At 49.1% G+C, this 14,341-nt stretch overlaps 1 protein-coding gene across 2 annotated transcripts in view; it reads right to left on the bottom strand.

Moving 5' to 3' along the window:
• The window catches only part of LOC133347275 (tyrosine-protein kinase receptor UFO-like), a 76,322-nt gene that overhangs the window by 32,628 nt on the left and 29,353 nt on the right, over positions 1–14,341 (bottom strand). For both annotated transcript variants that reach the window (XM_061559406.1, XM_061559404.1), the window contains 2 exons: positions 2,806–2,892; positions 2,180–2,295 (listed from right to left, as the gene is read on the bottom strand). In XM_061559406.1, the coding sequence (XP_061415390.1) occupies positions 2,180–2,295; positions 2,806–2,892 (203 nt within the window). The remainder of the gene's footprint in view (positions 1–2,179; positions 2,296–2,805; positions 2,893–14,341) is intronic.

Here is a 14,341-nt window from a genome sequence, read left to right as displayed (position 1 = left end):
GTTATTACATTATGATCAATCCACTGCAAGCCTTCGCCATCTCTCACGATCCCGCAATGTAATATTCCGCCTAATAATTGCCCATAGGGTCACCCAAGGCCAAAGGTTCCTGGAAGCCCAGGGAAAGATAGCGCATGTCACCAGTGACAGGCGCGTTGTGGGGCCCTCTTTTGTGTTACAATTGCCTCGCCACCCCCTGCCGCTCCCTACCTGCACATGAGCTGATTTCATCATTCCATCTCCTTGGTGGACGTCCTTTTGGATGTCACTGTTCTATACTCTCCAATTTGAGTCTGGACTCACTGCTTGGACAATGCCAATGCCCGTGTTTTTAAACCATACCTCATAATGCATTTTAAATTGTATCTCAGTAAAAATGTTAAGTCCGCTTTTAAAGTTTATGCCGCTTCATGGTTTCATGTTTATGGATATTTTAAGTGTTACCTGTACACGTATTGTGCAATACTTCAACCCTAAATGATGCAGTTTTTGACCTTTGATCACTTGGGCACTGTAGTCTTCCAGTCTCAATGACCTCTTACCAGATTTTAAATAAAGTTTAGCGACTCACTCCTGACAAAGAAACGAGAACACATTCTGAAGAGGGCACAAAGACACATGGAGAGCAATGTGGTTTTGTTTGTTTGTTTGTTTATGGGTTGAGCCTATTGTTAAGCACAGGCCCAAAGGCCTAAAAATCCAGGCAGGCAACAACAAGCATAACTAAAGTCGGTTTAATATACAGTACGAGTTCATACGTTTTTGGACTTGAGCAAGGTCATAAGAACTAGGGGAGGGAGATGAGGCGAGGGAATTCCCACACCCCGAGCAGGGAAGAAGCAGCAAGGGAATGGTTTTGGCCTGCAGTGCGGTGGTCGAACGCACAGTGCGCAAGAGACGAAGCAGCAGTCTTGGTAGGCCATCAACGTGGGCAGCGGAATCGACGAGTGAAGTTCGCGGATTGCTGCTGCTGCTGCTGCGTATGGGTTTTTGTGTTTTTGATTCAAGTGCAATTATCTAAGTGCCCTGTGCTGTTTAACGGTGTCTGGAGGGCAACCTTGGGTTTATTTGGTACATTTATTTATTTATCCCTCGGCATGGGACAGAAATAGTACTGTTCTCTAGGACAATTTAATTTGCATAATGCAAACAATAAATCAATTAATCAAAAAAAATTGCAAGGACGTCAAAAACATATATATATATATAAGCGAATGTTGGCCAAGGTTAACCTGCGGTGATAATTCTAGAAAATCTAATTGTAGAGTATGTGAATGAAACTGACCCTGTATTTCTTAAGAAAATCAATTAGCAGACAATACATCTCCCTCATATCTGTCTATCCACATCCCAAAATAATTAGTGTTTCTTACACAACCCATTGGCCCAACGGCCTTCTGGGAGTGCATAATTTCAGCAACATTGAGTCAGTACAAGAATACTTTGGACCTGTTAAGACATACATTGTCTCATCAGCAAGCTAGGCATGCTGAAATAAAATGTTATAGCTGCTATAGGCAAGGACCCTCTCTTTAAGATATGGAGTTCCTCTGCCACATCCTCACATGTCCCGTTGGTGCGGTAACTCCGTAGTGCCAGAAGCATATAATTACGTGGGATATATATACACAACAATTTAAAAACGTCTGCTCTCATAAATCCTCATCACTTCTTATTTCACGTCCATTTTAAAACCTTACGCGCCACGTCGGTTGAGTGGCCTAATGTGGTCTGCATGGTGCCCTGGCGCAAATAATTAAATAGGACCTCCAGGCCGTCTACCTCCACCATCATAGCCCCCGGGTCCCTCCGGCCTGTGGACTCTGGTGCAGTTTCACCGCCTGCACACCAGAAGACTACGCCACCAAGTGGCTTTACCTGGACCTGAACACGACAGAGAGAGAGCCGAGCTGCGTGGTGCCAGCGCACGAGTCGAATATCCACCGCCAAGTTGCGGGCGCGGCGACCTGTCGATAAACGATCCGTGAGCCCGTCCACCCACCCCGACTCACAGCGCATCCGACCCCTTCAGGGTCCTCGCGAAAACCGTCCAAGTTTGTTAACCCCCAATGGGCCAGTACCACCACCGGGTGGGATAATGGAAGGAATGGAATATCTTTTCCTCTGAACTAGAATGGGATCTCTTCGCGGGGACACCGGGGGACGGCGCGGCTCTTACCTGGACGCGGCAGGAGTGGACGGGGGAGTGTCCGTCGAACCCCAGGCTCCAGCTCAGCTGCACGGAGTGCGCGGTCGTGGCCGAGATGCTCAGAGCCAGCGGGGGGTCGGGCAGCGCTGCTCACCGGGACACGATGCCAGACATTGCGGATGTAAAACTATCGTGTTGCGTGAGGGTTTTTTGTGTTCCGGTGTTTGCATGTGTAGCTCTCCGATGGATGTGCTTGCTTTTCGGGTTGTGCCACGCATGGGAGCTTCTTGAATTTCGGTTAATGACGAAGCGTGCAGTGCGAAATGTCGAACACCATGTCAGTTTGTGCAAATTGTATGACAATGATAACGTTACATTCGGTTAATGGAGTCAGCGGAACTGTACAAATAAAACAAAACAATATAAACGAGATGGTAAAAATTAGATTTTTTAAAATATCGTTGAATTAAATTGCGGCCTTGGATTGTCACAATTCTTTAAACCTCCATAATGGATGCCCTCTCAGGTATCTTTTTTCTTGTGGTACGGGTTCTCTATATTTGTAAAAAAAAAAAAGCCCCAATGTGGATTATCGGGGTTATTTTCCAGGACTCCCCTCAAATGTGAATTTCCAACGCTGAGAGCCGGTTTCTCACCTTTTACGTTGACCCTCGCCGGTCTGGAGACGCTGGTGCCTTTGTCGTTGGAAGCGTGGCAGGAGTACGTCGTTGTGCTGGTGATTCCTAGACGGGCACAGGACAGGGGGCGGCAGGGCAGCGTTAATTTCATTAATGCGATCCGTGACGTCAACGACCTCCGATGAATTGCTTCTTTAAATTAGTCTAAAATGAAAAGAACCCATACATAACCAACTGTGCTAATCGGAGGTGCGTGGGGGAAGGACAATAAACTAAATCCAAAATGACTATGACTGCCGCCCACCAACGAGCCAAGCATGACTGATGACATGAAATCAACAGGGTCTGAGTGAAGATGCAGACTGAGATAGCGTTACTCGTGACTGCAGCACACCGAGTTTATATAGTCGTTGCATATATCCAAATCTCATTCACCTTGTAAGCTACAAAGCAAGTCCAGGCTTTAATCAACGTGCACAATTAGAGGATAAAAACCGACGGTTGTTTTTTTTAAATAATGTTTTTGCCTTCCACCCTCGTAATTATATTCTATGCGTCGTATCGGCGTGATATCGTCAGACATAGGAATGCACCATGCAGTGGACGATGACAATCAGAACTACGTCTGAAGGTCATTTCGCTGGGCCTCCTTATCCACACGAAGGCACACCTTGTATGTGCCCTGTAAAGAGCGTTCATCGCGCGTGTATTAAAACTAATTTTGTTCAATTGCCAGAGCTGAAATATACTCAAATTAATTGACATAAACTAATCTTACACGATGGGTTTTTTGTCCACTCACTGATGCCCGGGCTGAGATCAACAAATCGCTGTACATGAGAACCCGGTTTAATTATGGCCAGCTGATGCCCGGCTTCGAACCCAAGAACTCAGTGATGCTGTCTCAGACATGTCACGGTGGCGAGATGTTAACTCCATCGCCTGGTATTAATTTCCACGTAAGCCACTTCGTTGAGATATCATTTGTGGCCAGGTCACTTCTGAAAAGACCTAAATAACTCAGTGGGCCTTACCTGGTAAAATAAAAAAGTATTTTTTTTAGACACGGCATTTATTAACCCTTTCACCCAGCAGTTAATCTCTTTTGAGCATCGCATTTTGTACGAAAACTTCAGAATACATCTCTGAAAAAACCCGCCCTGTGACTTTGACGCATTCTATTTTGCATACCTATCTGCCACTGATCTCGGCTCTACATTTTTCCTTTTCCTCCGACCAACGAACCTCTGTTGACAGTCAGCGGAATTGTTTTTCAGTCTATTGGATAGCTACTTCGTTCAAGTGTTTTGGCACGTCCAGATATGAACGGAATATACTGTACAGTGCTGCAGCACACGCACGCAGCAGCAACTGGCAGCAGCAGGAACACACGGCAACTGGTCGCTAAGGGGACTCATGGTAACTGGTAGCTAAGGGAACACGGCAACTGGTAACTAAGGGGAGACATGGCAACTGGTAGCTAAAGGAACACGGCAACTGGTAACTAAGGGGAGACATGGCAACTGGTAGCTAAGGGAACGCACGGCAACTGGTTGCTAAGGGGAGACATGGCAACTGGTTGCTAAGGGGAGACACGGCAACTGGTAGCTAAGGGGAGGCACGGCAACTGGTAACTAAGGGTAGACATGGCAACTGGTTGCTAAGGGAACACGGCAACTGGTAACTAAGGGGATACACGGCAACTGGCAGCTAAAGGGAGACATGGCAACTGGTAACTAAGGGGAGACATTGCAACTGGTAGCTAAGGGAACGCACGGCAACTGGTTGCTAAGGGGAGACATGGCAACTGGTAACTAAGGGGATACACGGCAACTGGTAGCTAAGGGGAGACATGGCAACTGGTAACTAAGGGGAGACATGGCAACTGGTAGCTAAGGGAACGCACGGCAACTGGTTGCTAAGGGGAGACATGGCAACTGGTTGCTAAGGGGAGACACGGCAACTGGTAGCTAAGGGAACGCACGGCAACTGGTTGCTAAGGGGAGACATGGCAACTGGTTGCTAAGGGGAGACATGGCAACTGGTAACTAAGGGGATACACGGCAACTGGTAGCTAAGGGGAGACATGGCAACTGGTAACTAAGGGGAGACATGGCAACTGGTAGCTAAGGGAACGCACGGCAACTGGTTGCTAAGGGGAGACATGGCAACTGGTTGCTAAGGGGAGACACGGCAACTGGTAGCTAAGGGAACGCACGGCAACTGGTTGCTAAGGGGAGACATGGCAACTGGTTGCTAAGGGGAGACATGGCAACTGGTAAGTAAGGGGATACACGGCAACTGGTAGCTAAGGGGAGACATGGCAACTGGTAACTAAGGGGAGACATGGCAACTGGTAGCTAAGGGAACGCACGGCAACTGGTTGCTAAGGGGAGACATGGCAACTGGTTGCTAAGGGGAGACACGGCAACTGGTAGATACGACGGTCACTAAGATGCTCCCATTCAGAAGTGAAATGCCCTGCGCGGTGAACATATTCTTGATTCCCCCGGCTCCGTTGCCCCTAACCCTGTGTGCGTGTTTTTTTCTCTCTCAAATCTCGTGGCTGAAAGCCCGTGAATGTCAATGGCCTGCGCAGCAGCAGCAGCAAGCCGTTCCATCTCATGAAGGCACACACAGCACACACAGTTCCCCTGGAAATCACAAACACCCGCCTTGTGCTCCGTACGCTCCAGTTATGATTCGGAATGTGGTGGTGGGTGTGTGGGGGGGGGGGGTACGTTGCAAATAATAATAATAATGCCACTGGACTGCGTGATTAAAATGCCAGGGATGGAGAGCAGTGCGTGTGTGTGTGTGTGCATCGTTGCAACTCTGATACTGTAACTCCCACTGGGACAGGCACATCAGTGGGTTTCTAACTATTTCTGGAGTAGATTCTTCGCAGTTGTACCCGCGGGTTGGTTGGCACCAAGGGTGGCACAGTCGGGTTTATTACAATCGGGTTTAATTGTCTTTTTATATTAAACCCGATCATCTGAGATTGGGAGAAATCCAGTTTAATTGGTTCTAATTGCAGAACCGCACTTCTCAACGATGGGCTTCGTCCGTTCCAAGCTAAGGAACTCACTGGCGCCCACGATTGTGGAGAAGCTCGTGTTCATCACGACCAACCTGCCCGCCGCATTCTACGACTAGCCCTTGCCCGACGGCCCCCCGAGTACGATAGCAGCACCGACGAGGAAGCAGCCTAAGCCTTGGATCAGAGTTTCGTATTCATTAAACCAGGTTTTAATTCCCCGAAATCGGGTTTAATTGTATTAAAGAAAAAACCCCGATGCCTGCCGCTGGAAAAATCGGGTTTTTTCCACCCATGGTTGGCACGATGTCCGACGTTTTTTCTCCCACGTGCTTGGGAGCTTCTTGAAAATGCACGGAGAGCTATCAGAGGAGGGCTTTATTTAGTTCAGCGTTCATCGTGGCCAAATGTGTACAGTTAGTTAATTATTGTCAATGTTGTTTGACATTCCTGCAACGTTCGCGCAAGTGCAGAGGTACAAAAGTTGCACAAGGTTCGTTTACATACAAGCTTACTGTTACAAGTACAATTAATAGCCAAGAGCCAACGCAGAAGATCGCTGGGTTTGCTCTTCCACGAAGCTCACGGTACACCCTAAACCGCACAAGCCACGGCAGATGCGGATACCTGATGCACAAATGGAAAACTTAAAACTCTCTCTGGTGTGCGACTGTGGTCATCCGGAACTGGCCCATGCAACATTTAGCAACGCAATGCCCGATCCACGAATACAAAGGAGACATCGCAGCGACGATGCCACACCGCCGCTCCTGACGCGGTTGTCTGGCTTGACCACCCGAATGTGAAATTGCAGCTGTCGCTCTGCGTCTACATCAGCAGCCGTACGAAACATGAGTAAAAGCCAAGGGTACAGCCCTGCAATTTCCTGCGCACGTAACTGCTGGTGGAAGGGCCTCAACTAGAGCGAGCACCTAGACAGCCCTTCGCCGCCTCTTGCCACATTGGCCACGCGTCTTGGAAGAAGTGGGAGTACCCACACTTTACCCCACCACGTGCTCGCTGCCCATCGACGAACACGTGGATTAACAGAGGGGCCGTCCATAAATGACGTCACGCGATTTTGGACGATTTTTGACCCCCCCCCCCTCGTCGTCACAAAAAAATCAGACCCCTCCTCAAATATGACGTCACAAAGCTCTGCCCCCCCCCCCCCAAACCATATTTCCATTTTGAAAATAAAACATGCTTCAAATCGCTTTAAACTATTTTTATTGTAGTGCGATTTAATGTGGTGATGCACTCTGATGTTGTAGGAGAAAACATTTATTAAAAAGTCTATTTAATTAAGTAGAACGTGTTGTCTATATTTATTTAAAGTTGCGCATTTTGATGTGATGTCACATTTCTCAAACCCCCGCCCCTCGTCACACATCGTCACAAATGTCTGACCCCCCCCCCCCCCCCTAGGTGCGTGACGTCATTTATGGACGGCCCCAGAGGCGGGGCGCGGGGGGTGGTGGGATTTTAAAAACTTGCAGCATTGCTCCAACTGCGGCTCGATGAGAGATCAGAGTCGAACAGGCGACCTCTGGATGTCAAGTTCAGTGTGCTGACCGATTACACCACCACCACGGCGGCGGCTACGTGGATTTCCGAGCAGTAAAGTAAGAGGCCGTCCATGAATTACTACGATGCCAATAGTTTAAAGCGATTTGAAGCATGTTTATTTTCAAAATGGAAATATGGTTTTGGGGGGGAGGGGCAGAGCTTTGTGACGTCATATTTGAGGAGGGGTCTGACTTTTTGTGACGCCGTGTGACGAGGACGGGGAGGGTAAAAAATCGTCCAAAATCGCGTTACGTCATTTATGGACGGCCCCTAACACAGAAATCGAGAGATGTGTTTAGACCGGAGGAATCCGATGAGCAAATGAAGCTCTTTCGCAAAAGTCGGTTTCACGGTGTTAAACACAAGGTGGGTGAACATTTTAGCTCATCATCCTATGGGCATGCTTAGCCGTGTTAGAACACTGATAACAATAAGGCGTCCATACAACATGTAAATTGCTTTAAAGTAGCGAATTAATTGATTAATCGATGCCGATTTTGACACAGGCATGCATTGTCACCGGATCTGAGTACGTGTGCGAAATGTGGAATTGATTGGACAACGGGAAGTGGACGAGATTTTGATTGCAAGATTTGACCACGACAAACAGAGGAATCAAGTTAAAGTAAAACCGTTGAAAAAAAGAATATTGCTCCCAGAGGCGCATTGGGTGGTGGATGAAAAATAAACAATCGGCCAGAGGCAGTCACTTATTCGTTCATCGCTTTTTGTTACGTAATCATCTACAAGCCACCGCAACGGCACACCTTTGGCTAACTCGGATATAACGTCAGCAACACGACAACCTACTCTCGATTAAAGGCAACGCAAGTCACCTGTGGGTCAGAGGGAAATATGTCCGTTCCCTATCACAAAAAGCAAATCTGAGAAAGCCCGTTCGTTGCATGTTTTTTTTATTTAAGGAACCACTGATTTGGCAGCACGTGTCCCCCCTGTAAGCAAAACAAACGTGACATGTATAAAGCATAATCAGCAATGTCATCACACGTACACGATGTCCTCTGCGCCTTGTTTTTGTGAACTATATGCTGCATAAACAAAGAGCCCCCCCCCCTCGGGACTGTGTGACTCGCAGCTGTTGTGGTAAGACTTGTGACGTTGTACAATTCGGTGATGAAAAGACCCCCGGAGTGACCAATTAAAGGCCCCCCCCCACCAATGTTAGCAGATAGCAGCCGCGTGCTTCCAAGCACACAATATTGGGTTGTTTGTTGGCGTTCAGGCAGCTCCCGTACATTTGTAAACAACAACAACTCTAAACAACAACAACAACACTCGGGAACAATTGCGGGGCAAAGGTTGCGTTACAGGACCTGATCCAAAATCCGATCGTGAATTTCTGTTAAAAGTAACGTTTACCGTTCGCCAGTTCAGTCTAATCCCTGGAGGGCAGAGGGGGAATGGGGGGGGTCTTTCACCCTCCTCCCTCTCCTCCCACCGTGAGTCACGGCGACACACGCTCATTAGTCAATTGAGCCGACGAAAGAATTCAAACGGTGAAATGTAAATAACAGTGGGGTGGCGTCGGTGTGGCTGGAAGACAGCGCTGCGTGTTCGCGACTTGAGGACGAACAAAAAAAACAACCTCAAAACCATTCGAACAAAACATTGCTAATGGAGGAAGCCGTGATTTATTTATTTATTTTTAATTATTTTTTTAAAAATAATATCCGGCAGGCGTGAATCATTTTTCACCCGCAGTTCACCACCGGGGCGGCAATCTGAGCATCGCTTGAAGCCGGTGCAAGCGGCGGGGGCGACTTAAATTGCGGGCGAAATGCCCCCACGGTGTGAGTCACCAAGCCCCAGCGCCTGCTCTCGCCTCGACTGAGCTGACTAACAACAATCGTTACAACCTTCGCCGCCAGGGCTGACGGAATCCGAAGATTTCGCGGGGGGAAATATTTTTGTGATAAAAAAAAACAGACACCCCCCCGAGTGCTTTGAGATGACGGAACATCACATCGGCATGCGTTGCGTAACAAAGTCCAACTCTCGCAGTGTGCCGTGCATTTATTTGGCGAGTCGTTGAGTCGTAGCAAGAAGATTAAGAGATGCCGTGACAGATGTAAATTGGTGTTAATTTCAGGCCGAGCGTGGTGTTCGTTGTGCCCGTTTTCCGCGGCGTGCCTTCCGTGTTTATGACTCACGTCGTATTTCACGCTGCAGCCCGACTAACTTACCCAGTTCCAACCACCCTTTCTGGCCACACGTGCACGAGATTTCGGCAGAATCTGTAAATTCCAGATCGGTCTCTTCGGCCATCCATATTTTCTACGGATGACTATCATCCTCGATCGCGAGGGATAGCCTATGATGACGATGATGATTTCACGTTGGTGGTGCACGTTTCCAGTCACTGTCGATTCCTCATGCCTTTTGGCAGGCTACCTGGATACCTTTGGTTTACGAGGTCATGACCTCACACCAGCGGTGATGGAAGTCCTCAGAGGCGTGTTCCCTCCTCATTAATAACTTCATGGCCCACTTGCTGTGGTTGTCCCACCTGGTGACGGACGCTTGTGTTGCGCCTGAAACGTCGTGATTTTTTTTTATTTCTAACGACGTGACTTTACCGAAAGAACCAAAGAGTAATGAGAATAGATTTTCCCCTTTTTCTCTCTCTCTCATATTTTGGTACTGGCAAAGGAGGTCCCATGATGTTCACGAATAATTTCACGATAAATCTCGATTTTTGTTTTATTTTCATTTTGAGCTGTTACTTCAGCACCCAGTTTAGAGGGCCGTCTGAACCGAGCCCTCCTTCCCCCTTCACCAACCCACACTGATCAGCGTGGTGAAGTATGGTCAAATAACCCCCCCCCATGACTGACACAACATATGGAAGCATATGTAGAGCAGTGGATTGACCAACTGCTGAATATTAATATTTACTCAAATAAATTCAGTACGGGAAGAGGAAACTCTTAAGACTGTGTGGCTTTGCAGAGTTGTGCTGCTGCATAACACTCCGATGTGTTTTCGGGTTGTGCCGTGTGCAGTTCAGGACGATGTCCGACGTTTCGCTGCACGTGCTGGGGAGCTTCTTCGGGGACCTGAATTGAGCGACCACATGGCATCGCTGGCTGCTGCTGGCGTTTCCGGTTCTCGATTGGCTCTCTGACGTACGTAATGCTGGCAAACGTCGTGGTTCTTTGGCTCTGATTGTGGAAACTCATCCACGCAATGATTCCCCCCCCCTCCCCCACGCAGCAGCAGAAGCGACCAGCAGTGCTGTACAATCATACATCGAGGGAGAACGTGAGAGGCCGCTCCACGCAGCACGTAGAGTGAAACTTGGGCTGTCATGGCGAACAGCATGCGGCGCAATCAGAGACGGGCACTGTCAGGGCCCTTACACCAACAAATGTCCCCTTTGGCACCACCCAAGTTCACTCTTCCCGTAGCGGTGAATCACGATAATTAATGTTGCCCCACACACACACACAGCAGCGACATTGCCCCTTCCTCCTCCCACCTGACAGCTGGAGCCGAGGCATGGGTACGACTTGAAAACACAGAGTGGGAACACTTGAGTGGGAACCATTGTTTTCATTTTTTTTTAAAGCCACCCCACCCGCCAACCTCTCTCAAGAACACAGGCCCACTGACTGGCGATGTCTTCGACCCAATCTCTGCATGACTAACCCTCAGCTGAAACAGCCAGGGGATGGATATTTTTGCCAGAAGTGAGTTTCCTGTTTACCGCCACGTGCCTGCCCGGATTTTGTCACCCATGCTGAGAGTTGGGCTCACACAGTCGTCAATAAAAGCAGCTGTGTGTTGGGGAGAGACGGGGGGGGGGGGGGGGTTACGGGGGGGGGGGCATGGGTATGGGTGGGGGGGATCAGAGGAAGTTCTAGACAGCCGCTCTTGAAGGTAATTTGTCTATTCCTTCTTGGAAGAGGTGGGTATATTCACACTCATGTTTATATTGACCAGACTAAGACCATTGCCTCTCTACGATGAGAGCCCCCCCCCCCCCCGTGTTATGTATGGGCGGCTAAAACTTGTAATCAAACTCAGGATCTCGGCAGCGCTCCGAGCCGGTTAACTCCAGAGGGCCACCAGAAGGCATTCGCAGCGGCATCCAAGGAATGAATTGACGGGGCGGGGGGGGGGAGGCACAGAGAATTCCACTCGTGGCATGACATTTCTCTCATTTGAAACTCATCTGTCTTGAGGACGAAGACAAAAAGCCCAACAACAAAGGAATGCTTCTCTTCATGTGACCTGCTTTGCAAAAGGCCAGCGATTCCGATGACATTCCCGTGTGCCAAAAAGGGGGGCAGTCAGCGTGACGCGCTCCCCTGGGGAGCTGACGGCAGCTGCCCGCCATCGCCGAGGGCACGTCGAGGTCACGGCCACGTCCGCGGCTCCGTCGCCGCGGTGGCTAGCAGATGTTAACTACCTCGCCTGGTATGCAAGCGGTCGTGGGTTCAAACCCGACCCTGACTCCTGTCTCTCTCTCCCTGTTCACGTGGATTTTTTTCCCAGTTTCTCCAGTTTTTCATTCCACATTTAGAAACGTGCGTTTATGTGTATATTCGGCTGCTGTAAGTTTCCACGTGATAAGCCACAACGTAGAGCTATCATTTGTGGTCAGGTCGCTTCTGAAAAAGAGCTTTATAGCTCAGTGGGCATTACCTGGTAAAATAAAATAAATAACCGTTTTAGAAAACGCTCTTAAAAACGTTTCCCCGCAATCAGGGCCCGAATATCGTTTGAGAGGGGCCTAGAAAAGGCCCTCTTTTTAAACCCAATTCTCTCCATTGGCTGTTTCTCCACCACCCCATGCCCGAAGCCAAACGCTCCATCGTTATTCACCTTGGTCATTTCACTTACAGTCTTTTCTAAATGCGATGCACGAATTGTGCGACCAAACGATGTCAAAATGACCAAAAGAACAATCTTAATTTCTGCACGTTACTCATAGCAATATTCACGTGGAGCGATGCTGTGGTTTTATTGATTCAGAATATAATGTTGGTATGAATAAATAAAAATATATAGACGACTCCAGACTCCCCCTGCCACCGCCACACCGGCCTGCGCCTTCTCTGACCAGGATGCAGCCGCCTCTTCCTCAACATAACGCGTTGCGTTGGCCCATTCGACACAAATGCACATCATCATCGTCGTCATAATCACCAACCGTGTTCGCTCCACACTGCCGCCGCGTAAAGGCAGCAAGGCAGCCGCCAAACTCTCACGACCCTCCCATGTAACGATCCACACCCGTCGTCCGTAACGGTAATTATAATCGCGATAAACATTTCGCGGCCCACGCTGTGTCTTGCGTTCGAGGCTAATCGTGTGCGGGTACAGAACGGCCACCGCGCGTCCTTTGCAATGATCGCTGCGCGCGCTCAGCCCCACGCTGGCGACTGCGACGCGACGCGACTCCGCAAGGCGCAGCGAGCTGGCGAGAGTGCTGTTGAGTTGGTTATGTTGTTTTTTTGGGTCCCTTTTATGTTTTGCTGAGGGTTGTTTTCCTCTCTCTCTCCCCACCCACCCCCCTACAAAAGAGTGGTCACTCCGCTAGCCCTCGTGAGAAATTTCTCGTGGCGAGAAGAATCGGGGGAGGTGGGGGGGGGGGTGGAGTGGGGCACTTGACGTGCTGCGGAGTTTTCATTGTTTTCATGTTTTTCGTTTAAGCCTGCGGCTTTCAAATTAGTCGGCACATTTCTCTGGTCAAATCGGATCAATGTATTATGTGCGAACGCAAAGCCAGGTTGCGCGCGCGCATGTGACCCAGGGTGCGGGCAACCCCCAGCACCATCGTGTCTCCCGAAAGCAGGATACCCCTACAAGCCACGCTCAGCACGGCACATCTCCCAGCCCCGCCAGTGGACCACAGAGGCTCTCCTCGCCTCCTCACCTGCCTTTGTGTTATTTATCGGAGTAGTTGGGCAATTTTGACGGATGACCGGCAGAGAAACCGATTGCGTAGATAATCTCATAGCCCGGCTCCATTCTGCACCCTTAGACTTTCTTCAACCGCCACAAAGGCCCACGCGAGTTGGCGGTCACGCACGAGGAAGTTCAACAAAAAAGTTTGCAAATCCGTTGACTTACGCCAATGAAACTGCTTTCACAAAAAAAACTATTTCCTCAAACGTACCCCGACATTCACACCGTTACCGCGGCCTCACACTCGAACAATGTACAAAGGCTGACGTTTCAGGAAACGGACCTTGTTCAGAAGCGAGAGAGAAAGGGCAGAGAGACTGACTGACTGATAGTTGGAGATCGTACTTTGCACTGAGGGGCCCTGCGAATACATTTTAACATTACTTGACAAATTGACATTTTTTTATTGACAAATTAAGAAGGGGGGGGGGGTCCCGCTAGCAGTAACGAAGTACCGAATGGTCCCTTTCTAATAAGTCAAGAAGGTGCGCATACAACGATTTGAATTGAACGTTATACGAACAACAAGTGACTGTAGAAATGCATCATTGGATAGGCATCGATGTCGTTTTGGTAGCAGAGAAGTGCAACAGGCATGTTTAGCAGACACGTTAACACGTGCTAAACGTGACATCCTGCTGTTATTACAGCTGGCATTGAGCAACCAGTTCCTATCATACTGCACTGGATATAATTCACCATGAAGCAGTCAAGGTGAGTGATGGTAAATCACTCACCTATTCACTCCAGTCAATCGCTTCCCTGTTACTTGTCTGTCGCTACGACCACGTTTTGCCGTTCCAATGAGCTTCACTCAATGATTCCTCCTCTCGTGTTGAGTCTACCAGACTGAGCGTGTCGTATCATTCACGCCGAGTGCAACCACCGCACTGCAGGCCACAACAGCGACCTCGCCCACTCACTGGCCACACTGCAGGCCACAACAATACGCTCGCCCACTCACTGACCACAGTGCAGGCCACAACAACAGACTCACCTACTCAGTCACCA

The sequence above is a fragment of the Lethenteron reissneri genome, chromosome 25, assembly GCF_015708825.2.
Source record: "Lethenteron reissneri isolate LAM-NWPU_2019-01 chromosome 25, ASM1570882v1, whole genome shotgun sequence".
In the NCBI taxonomy this organism is placed as follows: domain Eukaryota; kingdom Metazoa; phylum Chordata; class Hyperoartia; order Petromyzontiformes; family Petromyzontidae; genus Lethenteron; species Lethenteron reissneri.
The sequence above is the reverse complement of the archived record's forward strand: the minus strand, read 5'-3'. Positions and strand labels throughout refer to the sequence as shown.